This window comes from Chiloscyllium plagiosum, chromosome 23, assembly GCF_004010195.1.
Source record: "Chiloscyllium plagiosum isolate BGI_BamShark_2017 chromosome 23, ASM401019v2, whole genome shotgun sequence".
Taxonomy (NCBI): domain Eukaryota; kingdom Metazoa; phylum Chordata; class Chondrichthyes; order Orectolobiformes; family Hemiscylliidae; genus Chiloscyllium; species Chiloscyllium plagiosum.
The window spans coordinates 3,017,729-3,029,020 of NC_057732.1; the positions used below are offsets into that span (position 1 = coordinate 3,017,729).

Consider the following 11,292-nt stretch of genomic DNA (forward strand, 5'->3'; position numbering starts at 1 on the left):
ACTTGGGACTCCACTTTCAAGGAGCTATGAACCTGCACTCCAAGGTCTCTTTGTTCAGCAACACTCCCTAGGACCTTACCATTAAGTGTATAAGTCCTGCTAAGATTTGCTTTCCCAAAATGTAGCACCTCGCATTTATCTGAATTAAACTCTATCTGCCACTTCTCAGCCCATTGGCCCATCCATTGAAGTCGAACCTTTAAAAAAAATTTTGGAAAGGAATTAATTCTTGGATAAAGCAGAATGTTAAAGGGTATCTTAATATCCGTAGCACCGTTGGGAGAATTTGCAGACTATCCAAAAACTGGCCAGATACTTGAGAGTGAAGAGGATGGTAGTCAACTTCAGGATGGTATCAATGGTTTGGTTGAATGGGCAGAAAAGTGGCAAATGGTATTCAATCCTGAAAAATATGAGTCAATGCATTTGGGAAGGGCAAGGCTATACAGGAGGATATTGAGATGGGTAGAGTAAGTGAGAGACCCTGGAATGCATGGGTCCTAGACTATGACCAGAGAGGTAAGTAAGGTAGTAAAGAAGGCATATGGGATACTTTGTTGATGTAGCACAAGAGAAGGATGGAATGCTGAAACGGAGTAAGCCAATGGTTTGGTGACTGCTAAAGCTTTGTGTACAGTTCTTGTCACCACATAACAGGAGGGACGTAACTGCTCTAGAGAGAAAATTTACAAGAATGTTGCCAGAGCTTGAACATTGCAGCTTTGAGGGGGGAGAGATTGTATAGGTTAGGGCTGTTTCCCTTAAAACAGGGGAGGCTCAGGGATGAGTTAATTGAAGTTTACAAAGTAATGAGGGGCTTGGGTAGCATGGACAGGGAAGAGCTGTTTCCCCTCATGGAGCAGTCAGTAATGGAGGGAGAGTGCAGTTTTAAAATGATTAGTAGAAAGATTAGAGGGGACACGAGGAGGATTGCTAGGGGGTGGCACAGTAGCTCAGTGGTTTGCACTGCTACCTCATAGCACTAGGGTCCCAGGTTCGATTTCAGCCTTGTCTGTGTGGAGTTTGCACATTCTCCCCATGTCTGCGTGGGTTTCCTCCCACAGTCCAAAAATGTGCTGGTCAGGTGAATTGGCCACGCTAAATTGCCCATAGTGTTAGGTGTATTTAGCCAGAGGGAAATGGGTCTGGGTGGGTTACTCTTTGGAGGGTCGGTGTGGACTTGTTGGGCCGAAGGGCCTGTTTCCACACTGTCAAAAAAGTCTTTTGACCCAGAGAATGGTGGGTGTCTGGAATTCCTGCCTAGGTTGCAGATTGAGGTGGAACCCCTCAAGTCACTTAAAAGGAATCTGGGTTTGCCGCTGAAGCACTGTAATCTACAAGGTTGTAGATCAGGGGTGGAAAGTAGGGAAAAAAGTAGCTAGTTTATTCAGCCAGTGCAGACCTGATGGGCAGAGTAGCCTCCTCCTGTGCTGTAATTTTTCAGTGTTATCTGGAGATGGATTAGATAGATTGGTATATTATAATCTAGGGGGAGGAAACTATTGTTTAGGATGTGATGCTGAGGATTATGGGGTATGAGTGAGAGAGTGAAATTTTATTCCTCAGGATATTCTAAATTGTATTGGGATTGAAGAGAAAGGGAATAGCCTAAGTGAGATGTTAAAAGGTATGGGGAGCAAGTGGACTAGGATTGGACACGGAAGTGTATCTTAGCCTGTGTTTGCACCGTTTTTTTGGATCCATGAAGGTCCCAGATTTAAACAGTTGAGTATCTTATCCAAGCCAACATTCCAATGAGCATTCAATGAGGCCGAGCGTTCTTTCCAATCAATGCTTATCCCTCATGAAACAGATTCTGTGCATTTTTTATTGCTGAATTGGGGGAGCTGGAAGTAGGGTGGACAGGGAGAGCCTTTTTCCAAGTACGGTGACGGCGAGCACAAGGGGGCATAGCTTTAAATTGAGGGGTGATAGATATAGGACAGATGTCAGAGGTAGTTTCTTTACTCAGAGAGTAGTAAGGGTATGGAATGCTTTGCCTGGAACGGTAGTAGATTCGCCAACTTGAAGTACATTTAAGTCGTCATTGGACGGGCATATGGACGTACATGGAATAGTTAGGTTAGATGGGCTTCAGATTGGTATGACAGGTCCGCGCAACATCGAGGGCCGAAGGGCCTGTACTGTGCTGTAATGTTCAATGTTCTATATATTCTATGTGATTGCTGTGTTCCTTTGGTAATGTAAGTGACTACATCTCATAAAGGTGCTTAAAGTGTTTTGCAACATTCTGAGAGAGTGAAAGGTGCTATATAAATGAAGTTTTTCACTATTTTTTCCAGTCTGTCACTGAGTGATCAGCTCCTTCCCCAGTTCCTGAGATTCTCCATACCTTTCTCTGACAGGTCCATGGGAAGTGTATCTGTCAACACAACACCATGGGGGAGCACTGTGAACGGTGCAGGCCTTTGTACAACAACCGACCATGGAGACCAGCAGATGGCAAGAGGGGAACTGCGAATCCATGCCGGAGTAAGTAACAAGATGACTTTTGGGATGCTTGCTTTCATCGGCCAGAGCTTGATGCAGTGGTACAAGACATTGGTGAGGCCACATTTGGAGTACTGCATGCAGTTCTGGTCATCCTACTATAGAAAGGATATTATGTAAACTGGAAAGAGTGCAGAAAATATTTACTGGGATGCTACTTGGATTGGAAGGTTTGAGTTTTATGGATAGGTTGGCACTTTTCTCCCTGAGCTGAGGGGTCACCTTATAGAGGTCTATAAAATTATGAATGGCATGGATAAGTTAGACAGCTAACAGCTTTTCCCCAAGGTAGCAGAGTCCAAATGTAGAGGGCATAGGTTTAAGATGAGAGGGGAGAGATTCTAAATGTGCAATTTCTTTTACACAGAGGATGGTGCATGTCTGAAATAGACTGTCAACGGTGATGGTGGAAACAAGTACAATTTCATCAGTTAAGAAACATTTGGACAGATACTTGGATGATAGTAATGGAGGGATATTGGGCCATATGGAAGGGAATGGGATTAGTTTAATTGTGAAAACTGGGCAGCATGGCCAAGTTGGGCCGAAGGGCCTGTTTCCATGCTGTCCACTTGTATGACTTCATGAATGTGGATCGTTTGGTACATGTTGACCAGAACAGTCCCTGGGAAGATGGCTGCAGAGAGACTGGAGAAACCAGGATTGGTTTCCTGAGTCAGAGAAGATTGAGGAGAACTTTCCCAGAAGTTCAAAACCACGAAGAGATTAAGAGAGAAAGTGAGGAGAAACTGATTCCACTACAGGAGAGGAAACAACTAAAGAATAGAGACTGAAGGTAATTGGCAAAAGAAAGATGATGAATTGATTTATTCAGCCAGATGGGCTAAATGGTCACTTTCTTGGCTGTAAACTTTTCTATGGCTCTGTGTGATCTGGAGAGGGGTTAGACAGACAGTATTATTATAATCTAGGGGGAGGAGACTACGGTTTTGATGGGATAATAAGGATTATGGGGTGCGAGTGAGAGACTGAAATTCTATTCCTCAGGATATTCTAGATTATACCGGGATTGAGGAGAGTGGGAATAGCAGAGTAGAATGTTAAAGAGTACGGGGCGAGTTGTTATGACAACCTGAAAGTGTGGTGGAAGCCAACTCTACAGTTACACCCAAAAGAAGATTGGATAAATATTTGGAAAGGAGGAATTTGGAGGGCAATGGAGAAAAAGCACAGGGAGTGAAGGGAATGGGATTAATTGAAGTGCTCTTCCAAAATAGATGTGCAGGCACAATGGGCTGAATGGTCTTCTCTTCCTCTCCCATGTGACTGTATCATTCTAACAAGTAAAGCTCCTTGCTCCAATCTAGCACTGGACCAGGGCCCCATTGTGGCCTCTTCTCCCCATGAGGATTTATCCGCCCAAAGGCCTCGGACGCAGGCCCCGGTGGATAGGCCACACCTGCCAATTTGCTGTGTGACCCACTTCCTCTCCGAGGCCTTGGTAAAATGTGTCATGGTAAATTTAAGGGGCCTTTGTCTGTGATGGCCCCTAACGACAGGTGGACATTCTCTGTACCCCAACAACAGCCCACCCAGCAACCGCTGCCCTAGTGCTGGGGGTTTTCAATCAAGCTCTGAGTTTTTAAAGCCCTGTTTTAAAGAAATGGCAAAGGGGGATTGAAACATTCTGATCTCCGAATTAAGTACCATTTGTGTAGAGAATAAAGACCAATAAAATCCGGTTGGCCAAAATTGGCAATTTCTAGGTAGGGAAGTCATCCAGGAGAAACTTTAATGCAGACAAATGAATCATTTGGCATTTCTGAATGAGTTTGTTCCAATGAGTTTTAGTTCTGTCTTGCTCGCTTGAAGCGATTATTATCTATTATTTTTCCCCATGTAACAGAATGCACATGCAACAACCATGCAAACAGCTGCCATTTTGACCTCAAGGTTTGGTTGGCATCAGGTAATCATAGTGGTGGAGTGTGTGACAACTGTGGGCACAACACCGAGGGACAGCACTGCCAACTGTGCCAGACTGGCTTCTACAGAAACATCAGAGTCCCCCTGTCTGCTCCGGATACCTGCCTCGGTAAGAGTGTTACTGCTTGAATCATTGCTGAATATGGATTAATAAACCTCTGAATTAATGCTGAACTGCCTCTTAGTCTCTCCCACTATGTTTACAGTCTTTGCAAAGGAGTTGCATTGGATTGCATTAACGTGGCTCTTAGCCAAGCTAATCTCCTCATTATTATTATTATCCACAATTTAACACTTTAAGCAGATGGAATCTAATTGTTGTAGAATATTTTAATAATTGTCATTATCGTTATGAGCAATGAAATAAGACCGCATTATAGGTTTTAAGAAGGAATTAGGTTCTTGGCAACAAATGGAATTCAGATTATAAAAACATCACTATTGGGATTATTGTGGACTAGATGGGCCAAATGGCCTGGGCTGAAATTGATCTTTGCTAGGAGCCTGATACAAAAGAAAGCCAGCACAGCTTACAGGAGGCTGCTGATTCCTCATCATCACCTTCACACTCCTGGTTCAGGTTACTAACATGGAGGCCCCCTTGTATGTGATGCTGTTACTGTGGGATCACTTTTATTCACAGTGCTTACAGACCCAGGAGGGAGATAGACACAATGGAGTAGAGGAGAAATGTAGCCACCCTCACTTCTTCTTTGGTTTTCTGTCTGAAAGGCAGGTGTAACCCAGTGTCATAATCTCCACCACCCTGGCCAGAAAAGGAAGTGTTCTGTTCTGGCTTGGCACCAATCTGATCCAGAACGGCCATCAGCAAACTGAGACAGAGACACTACCCTGCATCCTCTGGCTCTGTGAATCCCATGGTACATTGACCCGACATTTTGATCAATTAGTTGATAGCAGACCAGTCACGAAGCAACGAAAACCCACACACTGGAGAGCTCTGAGAGCCACAGGTTCAAAAATCACTTCCTACTTGCAAATATATATCATCTATCAACAATGTACATTTATATAACACCTTTAATGTAACAAATCCCAAAGTAATTCACAGAAGAATTATGAAACAATAAATGGCGCTGAGCCATTTAAGGCAATCTTTGGTCAAATGACCCAATGGCTTGGTCAAAGGTAGTCTTTTGAAGGAGTGTCTGAGGTAGAGTGGTGGCGAAATTTAGAGAGGGATAATAAAGGCAATGGCTTATGATCTTACATAACTCACATGCTGCATCTCCAATATACCACATTGTGAAAAATGTGCTGGCACAATGGGCTGAATGGTCTTCTCCTCCTATCCCGTGTGACTGTATCATTCTAACAAGTAAAGGCTGAGCACATACAGCTGGAGAGAGATGTGTCTCAAGATTGATTCCAGACATGAGTGGAATAAATTGATGAATACCCTGTGTTGGGGTCCGTATTGGCTCAGGGACATATCTAGTGATAAATCTTCCCCAAAGTTAAATTCCATGTCCAACATTCCCAGAGATTTGTGAATGGAAATGATTTTCTCTCCTTGATTTTTGATGTAGGTTTGAGGGATTATGTTGGCAGCAGCAAAAAAAATCATAATTCCTGACTCCACCTGAGCAGACAGTTTCAAACAATTCCATTCTACATTCTGAACTTTTTATTTCTTTATTTTTCTATATTTCTTCCCCTGAGAATTTGTACTTCAGAATCTGTACCTTGACACCTTTGTACCTAAGATGATGCCAAAAGTGGAGACTGTAAACTTTTCACTGTACTCATTTGAGTACATGATAAGAAAGCTAATTCTAATTCTACAGATAGACTGATCTGTAAACCAGTTGCAGAATTCCAGTGATGTTCCATTAGTGACGTATGAAGGAGGGGAAGAGTCTTAAGAGGCAAATCAAAAGCAGCTATGCTAGAAAGTGCAGGGTGTTGCACCTCCAGATGCTGAGTAGTGAGGGTTGTGGCACCCTCAAGTCAGCATGGTCCTGATTGCATTCTGTTGCCTTCAGGAAAACAAACCTCTAATTACAAACTGCAAAAGCTGTTGAAATGTTAGCAAATGCCTGCAAAGCAGCATTGCTCACTGTCTGTGTGTTCCCCTGGCATTACCTAAAGAAACATGGACAGGTCTGCTGTTTCTATTTTGATTTTTGATTGAAAATAATTCCTTGATTGGCAGAGTCCACCTCGAAATTGTTATTGTGTTCACACGATCATCCCAATCTGTTGCAAGTGCCCACTGAAGTCCAGTAGGCATTGTCCATCTCTAGCTGCACTTGAGAAGGTGGTGGTGAGCTGCCTTCTAGAATCGCTGCAATCAATGTGCTGTGGCTTGATCCACAATACCCTTAGGGAAGGAGTTCCTGGATTGCGACCCAGCGGCAGTGAAGGAACGGTAATAGATTTCCAAGTCAGGATAGTAAGTGGCTTGGAGGCGACCTTGCAAGGGGTGGTGTTCCTATGTTTCTGCTGCCATTGTCCTTCTAGATGGAAGTATGGAAGTGGTCATGAGTTTGGAAGGTGCTATCTAAGGAGCCTCAGTGAATTTCTGCAGTGCATCTTGTAGATAGTAAATACTGCTGCTACTGAGCATTGGTGGTGAAGACAGTGGATGCTTGTGTGCTGCCAATTAAGTGGGCTGCTTTGTCCTGCATGGAGTCAAGCTCTTTGAGAGTTGTTGGGGCTGCACCCATCCAGGCAGGTGGGGAGAATTCCATCACACTCTTCACTTGTGCCTTGTGGATGAACAGGCTTTGAGGAGCTGGGAGGTGAGTTACTCGTTGCAGTATTCCTAGCTTCTGACCTGCCCTTGTAGCCACTGTATTTATGTGGCAAGCCCTGTTGAATTTCTGGTCAGTAGTGACCCCCAGGATGTTGCTGGATATGCTGAAAATCTTTTCTTTATTTGTTTGTCTCTAGCCTGCTCATGCCACCCTGTTGGCTCTGCCATGTTACCTTCACAGCCCCGTGCCCCCTGTGACCCCGTGACTGGTGACTGTTTGTGTAAACCTGGTGTGACTGGGCCCCAGTGTGACAGGTGTATGCTGGGATACTGGGGCCTTGGAGAATATGGCTGCCGACCATGTGACTGCCCTGAAAGCTGTGATCCTTACACTGGGGACTGTACCAGCAGGTAGGTTCACAGGCTCCAATGAGAGGGTGCAACCCAGCAGAGCTCCACAGAAACAGAGCTCAAATTCATGCCTTTTAGCCTAACTGTGGCATGGATACTGTACCAGCAACTCTGAGGTTGTGAGTTCAAAGCCCAGCCTCACAAAAGTAGAACGATTAAATCATTTTGTGGCTCGTGCCAGAGAGCAATTATTACCATCAAAACACTATTAGGTTGTTGTGGACTTTCAATTATTTCCCTGATATCCCTCCAGGAAGATAAGTTACTGACTTTCTCAGGCTTGCTCATTCCTCCAATCCACAATATGTCCTTAATGCCTTCTGAAGTAACCCAGATGTGGTACACTGTGTTCTGTCAGTTGGGTCACAGGCACACATGAATGGAGGAGACCATTCAGCCCCACAAGCCTGTTAATCCACTCAATTCAATCATGACTGATAAATTTCATTAACTTGCCTTTGGTCCCTATCCCTATACCCTCACCAAAAAAAAGCCGTCGATGTTGGTCTTGAAAAGGTCCCTCCACACCCAGCATTTTGGGGACAAAAATTTCAGAATGTCTCAAAAAATACTTTCTGATTTAACCCCCAATCCAACAGCTTAGCCTTAATTTTAAGGTTCTGGTTCCTTTTTTGGACTTAGTATCGCCTCTCACCCCCAGCAGAGGAAGTAATTTCTATCTGTTTATCCCATCAAATCCCTCAATTCACACTTCAAACTTCAAAACTCAAAGTAGAGTTTTATGCAATCTGTCTTCATCATTAAATCGTTAAACATCATTGGTATATAAATTTTGAAGGAATGCTTTCTTAAGAGATGAGCAGCCTGGCATGTGGGATGGAAGCTGTGACTTGGAATAGAATAGCTCCCCCTGATCCTGTCAAAACCCAATCTTCTAGTCTGGGATTGGCTGATGTCCTCAGGGACTTTATCTTGGAAAAAACCTGTCGGGTAGCTGCTGGGTTTGGAATAGAGGGAGCAGGTCACCACTACCGTTCATAAGATATTGAGGAGAAAGCTAATTCAGATGGAATTCTTAAAATTTCCTTAATGCCACTGATGGGTGTTCTTTGAATCCGATAGTGCTGTCGATGTAAACTGGTACCAGCAGCCTGCTGACGCAGCTCCCAACCAGGGCCTCTTGTCCACTCTCACTGAGAGAGATCTCACTTGGAACTGGGAAGATGAACAAGGTTTTTCTGCTCTTAGACACTCAGGTGAGGAACCCTCATTCTTCACACTTTACATCAAAATGTTTTCAAGGATTCCTGCTTCCTGCTGGTTTGTGTACTTTGGCTTTACAGACAGTGGTAATGAATCACCATCTGGTTTTATGTCTTTCCCCACTGAACTATTTCCACAGCAACTGTCAAAAAACGGGTGAGTTTCTGCTTGTGACACTATTCCTGCACTGAGTGCATTTCTGACGGCCTTTCAGTGGCTGATGCATTCAGGACAGGATCCTGCTCCCAACATTCCTATATTTAATATCCATTCACACAGTGTTCACTATGTACAGAGCTTTATAATAACCCTGAGTTTAGGAAAAGGACATGGAAGTTAAAGGAAAAAAAATCAGCTATTCAAACTCCAGGTGAAAAACCTTACCCCACTTAGAAAGCCATAAAACTGTCATTCAAACACACAATCATTGAGATTCCCCTTGTAAAAACACTCTCTCCTCATGAATCAATCAAAATAAATCACTGCTCAGAACCTTTTCAAAACATTTAAATTATCCACCATTTAAACTACCCCTTTGTAGCTTTATGTGAGTATTGAATTTTGACCCAGCACATTTCCCACATGAGGAACCAGTGACATGATTCACTTAGCATTGGGAGAGGGAAATCCAGCACAAGATTTCAATTGGTATACATGATTGTTCCTCCTGGATTTGTCAAGTCTCCATCCAGATTCTGATACTTAAGGCGGAACTAATGCTCTTCTCTCTGATCTCACCTCTTAACTTTTTCTTGCAGGGAAGTGTGAGTGCAGGAAGCAAATCCTAGGAAATCCCAAAGTGTTCTGCAACATGAAGTATACATTTGGTGAGTTGTGGAGACACTCATCTCATTGTTTTCCATTTTGAAAATTGCTGGAACCTGCCTTGCCATTCAAAATGCCCAGTTTAAGGGGGGCCATGGGCAGATGTACTGCCTCCACCTTGTTCCATGCCAAAGGCTGTGTGTCTGCACGTGTGTGTGTGTGTGTGTCTGCACGTGTGTGTGTGTGTGTGTGTGTCTGCACGTGTGTCTGCACGTGTGTGTGTGTCTGCACATGTGTGTGTGTCTGCACGTGTGTGTGTGTGTCTACACGTGTGTCTGCCTGCGCGTGTGTGTCTGCATGTGTGGGTACCTGCATGTGTGTGTGTGTGTGTATATGTATGTATAAATATACACCCTCCACCCAACATTGCAGCATAAAGGCTCACAGTGCCAGGTGCCCAAGTGCGATTCCACCCTCGGGCAACTGTCTGTGTGGAGTTTGCACATTCTCCTCATGTCTGTGTGGGTTTCCTCTGGATAGTCCAGTTTCCTTCCACAGTCCAAAGATGTACAGGTTAGGTGGACTGAAGTGCCCATAGTGTCCATGGGGAATGTGGGATTGTGGGGATAGGGATGACCTTCAGAGGCTTGGTGCAGATTTGATGGGCCAAATGGCCTCTTACCGCACTGTACGGATTCTATGTTTCTATACATTGTGCCAGCTGAAGTTTCATAAGAGACCCCTACTTTGAAAGAAGATAACGATTGAACCTGGACTTGCTGGCGGAAGTGGCCTGGCAGAGCTGGTGCCACTGAAGCTCTGCCAAGCCACCTTGATGGTGCCAAAAATCCCACTCCCACTGTTCGGGTGTGACACGCTATCTCAACTGCACTTCAGAGCACCAGGCCCTGCGCGCGCACAAACACACACACACACACACACACACACACTGTGCATGATCAGGCTCCACCTCATCTCTTGTGTAAAATCACCATTTGCTGAGCCATCACCCCAGTGTTGTGCTCTATAGACAGGGAATCGAGACAATCAGCAGGTCAATTGGAACACCACCACTTGCAAGTTTCCCTCCCAGCTATTCACCATCCTGAAATATATATTGGAAATATATTGTTGTTCCTTCACTGTCACTGGGTCAAAGTCCCGGAGTTCCCTCTCTAACAGCATTGTGGGTCTCCCTACAGCATAAGGACTGCAGCGGTTCAAGAAGACAGCTCACCACTACCTTCTCAAGGGGGAACTCGGAACGGGCAATAAATGCTGGCCAGCCAGTGACACCACATCCCATGAGGGAATGAATTGTAATCACACATGGGCGGTGACTCAGTTGCATGCTGTCAGCTCTGAGTCAGATCACTGAACCCCAGATACTGAAACACAAAGTCCAGTCAGATACTCCCAGTGCAGTGCTGTAGGGGTGCTACCCTGTTGGAAGTGCTGTTTTTTACATGTGATGTTCAGCTGAGACTCCACCTTCTGGATCAGTGGTGCTGGAAGAGCACAGCAATTCAGGCAGCATCCGACGAGCAGCAAAATCGACGTTTCGGGCAAAAGCCCTTCATCAGGAATAAAGGCAGAGAGCCTGAAGCGTGGAGAGATAAGCTAGAGGAGGGTGGGGGTGGAGAGAAAGTAGCATAGAGTACAATAGGTGAGTGGGGAGGAGATGAAGGTGATAGGTCAGGGAGGAGAGGGTGGAG

At 44.7% G+C, this 11,292-nt stretch overlaps 1 protein-coding gene across 1 annotated transcript in view; it reads left to right on the plus strand.

Moving 5' to 3' along the window:
• ntn4 (netrin 4) overlaps positions 1-11,292 on the plus strand; it is a 49,481-nt gene that overhangs the window by 32,386 nt on the left and 5,803 nt on the right. Inside the window, exons 4-8 of the mRNA XM_043713305.1 lie at positions 2,367-2,493; positions 4,379-4,567; positions 7,375-7,588; positions 8,672-8,805; positions 9,571-9,639. Of these exons, the coding sequence (XP_043569240.1) occupies positions 2,367-2,493; positions 4,379-4,567; positions 7,375-7,588; positions 8,672-8,805; positions 9,571-9,639 (733 nt within the window). The remainder of the gene's footprint in view (positions 1-2,366; positions 2,494-4,378; positions 4,568-7,374; positions 7,589-8,671; positions 8,806-9,570; positions 9,640-11,292) is intronic.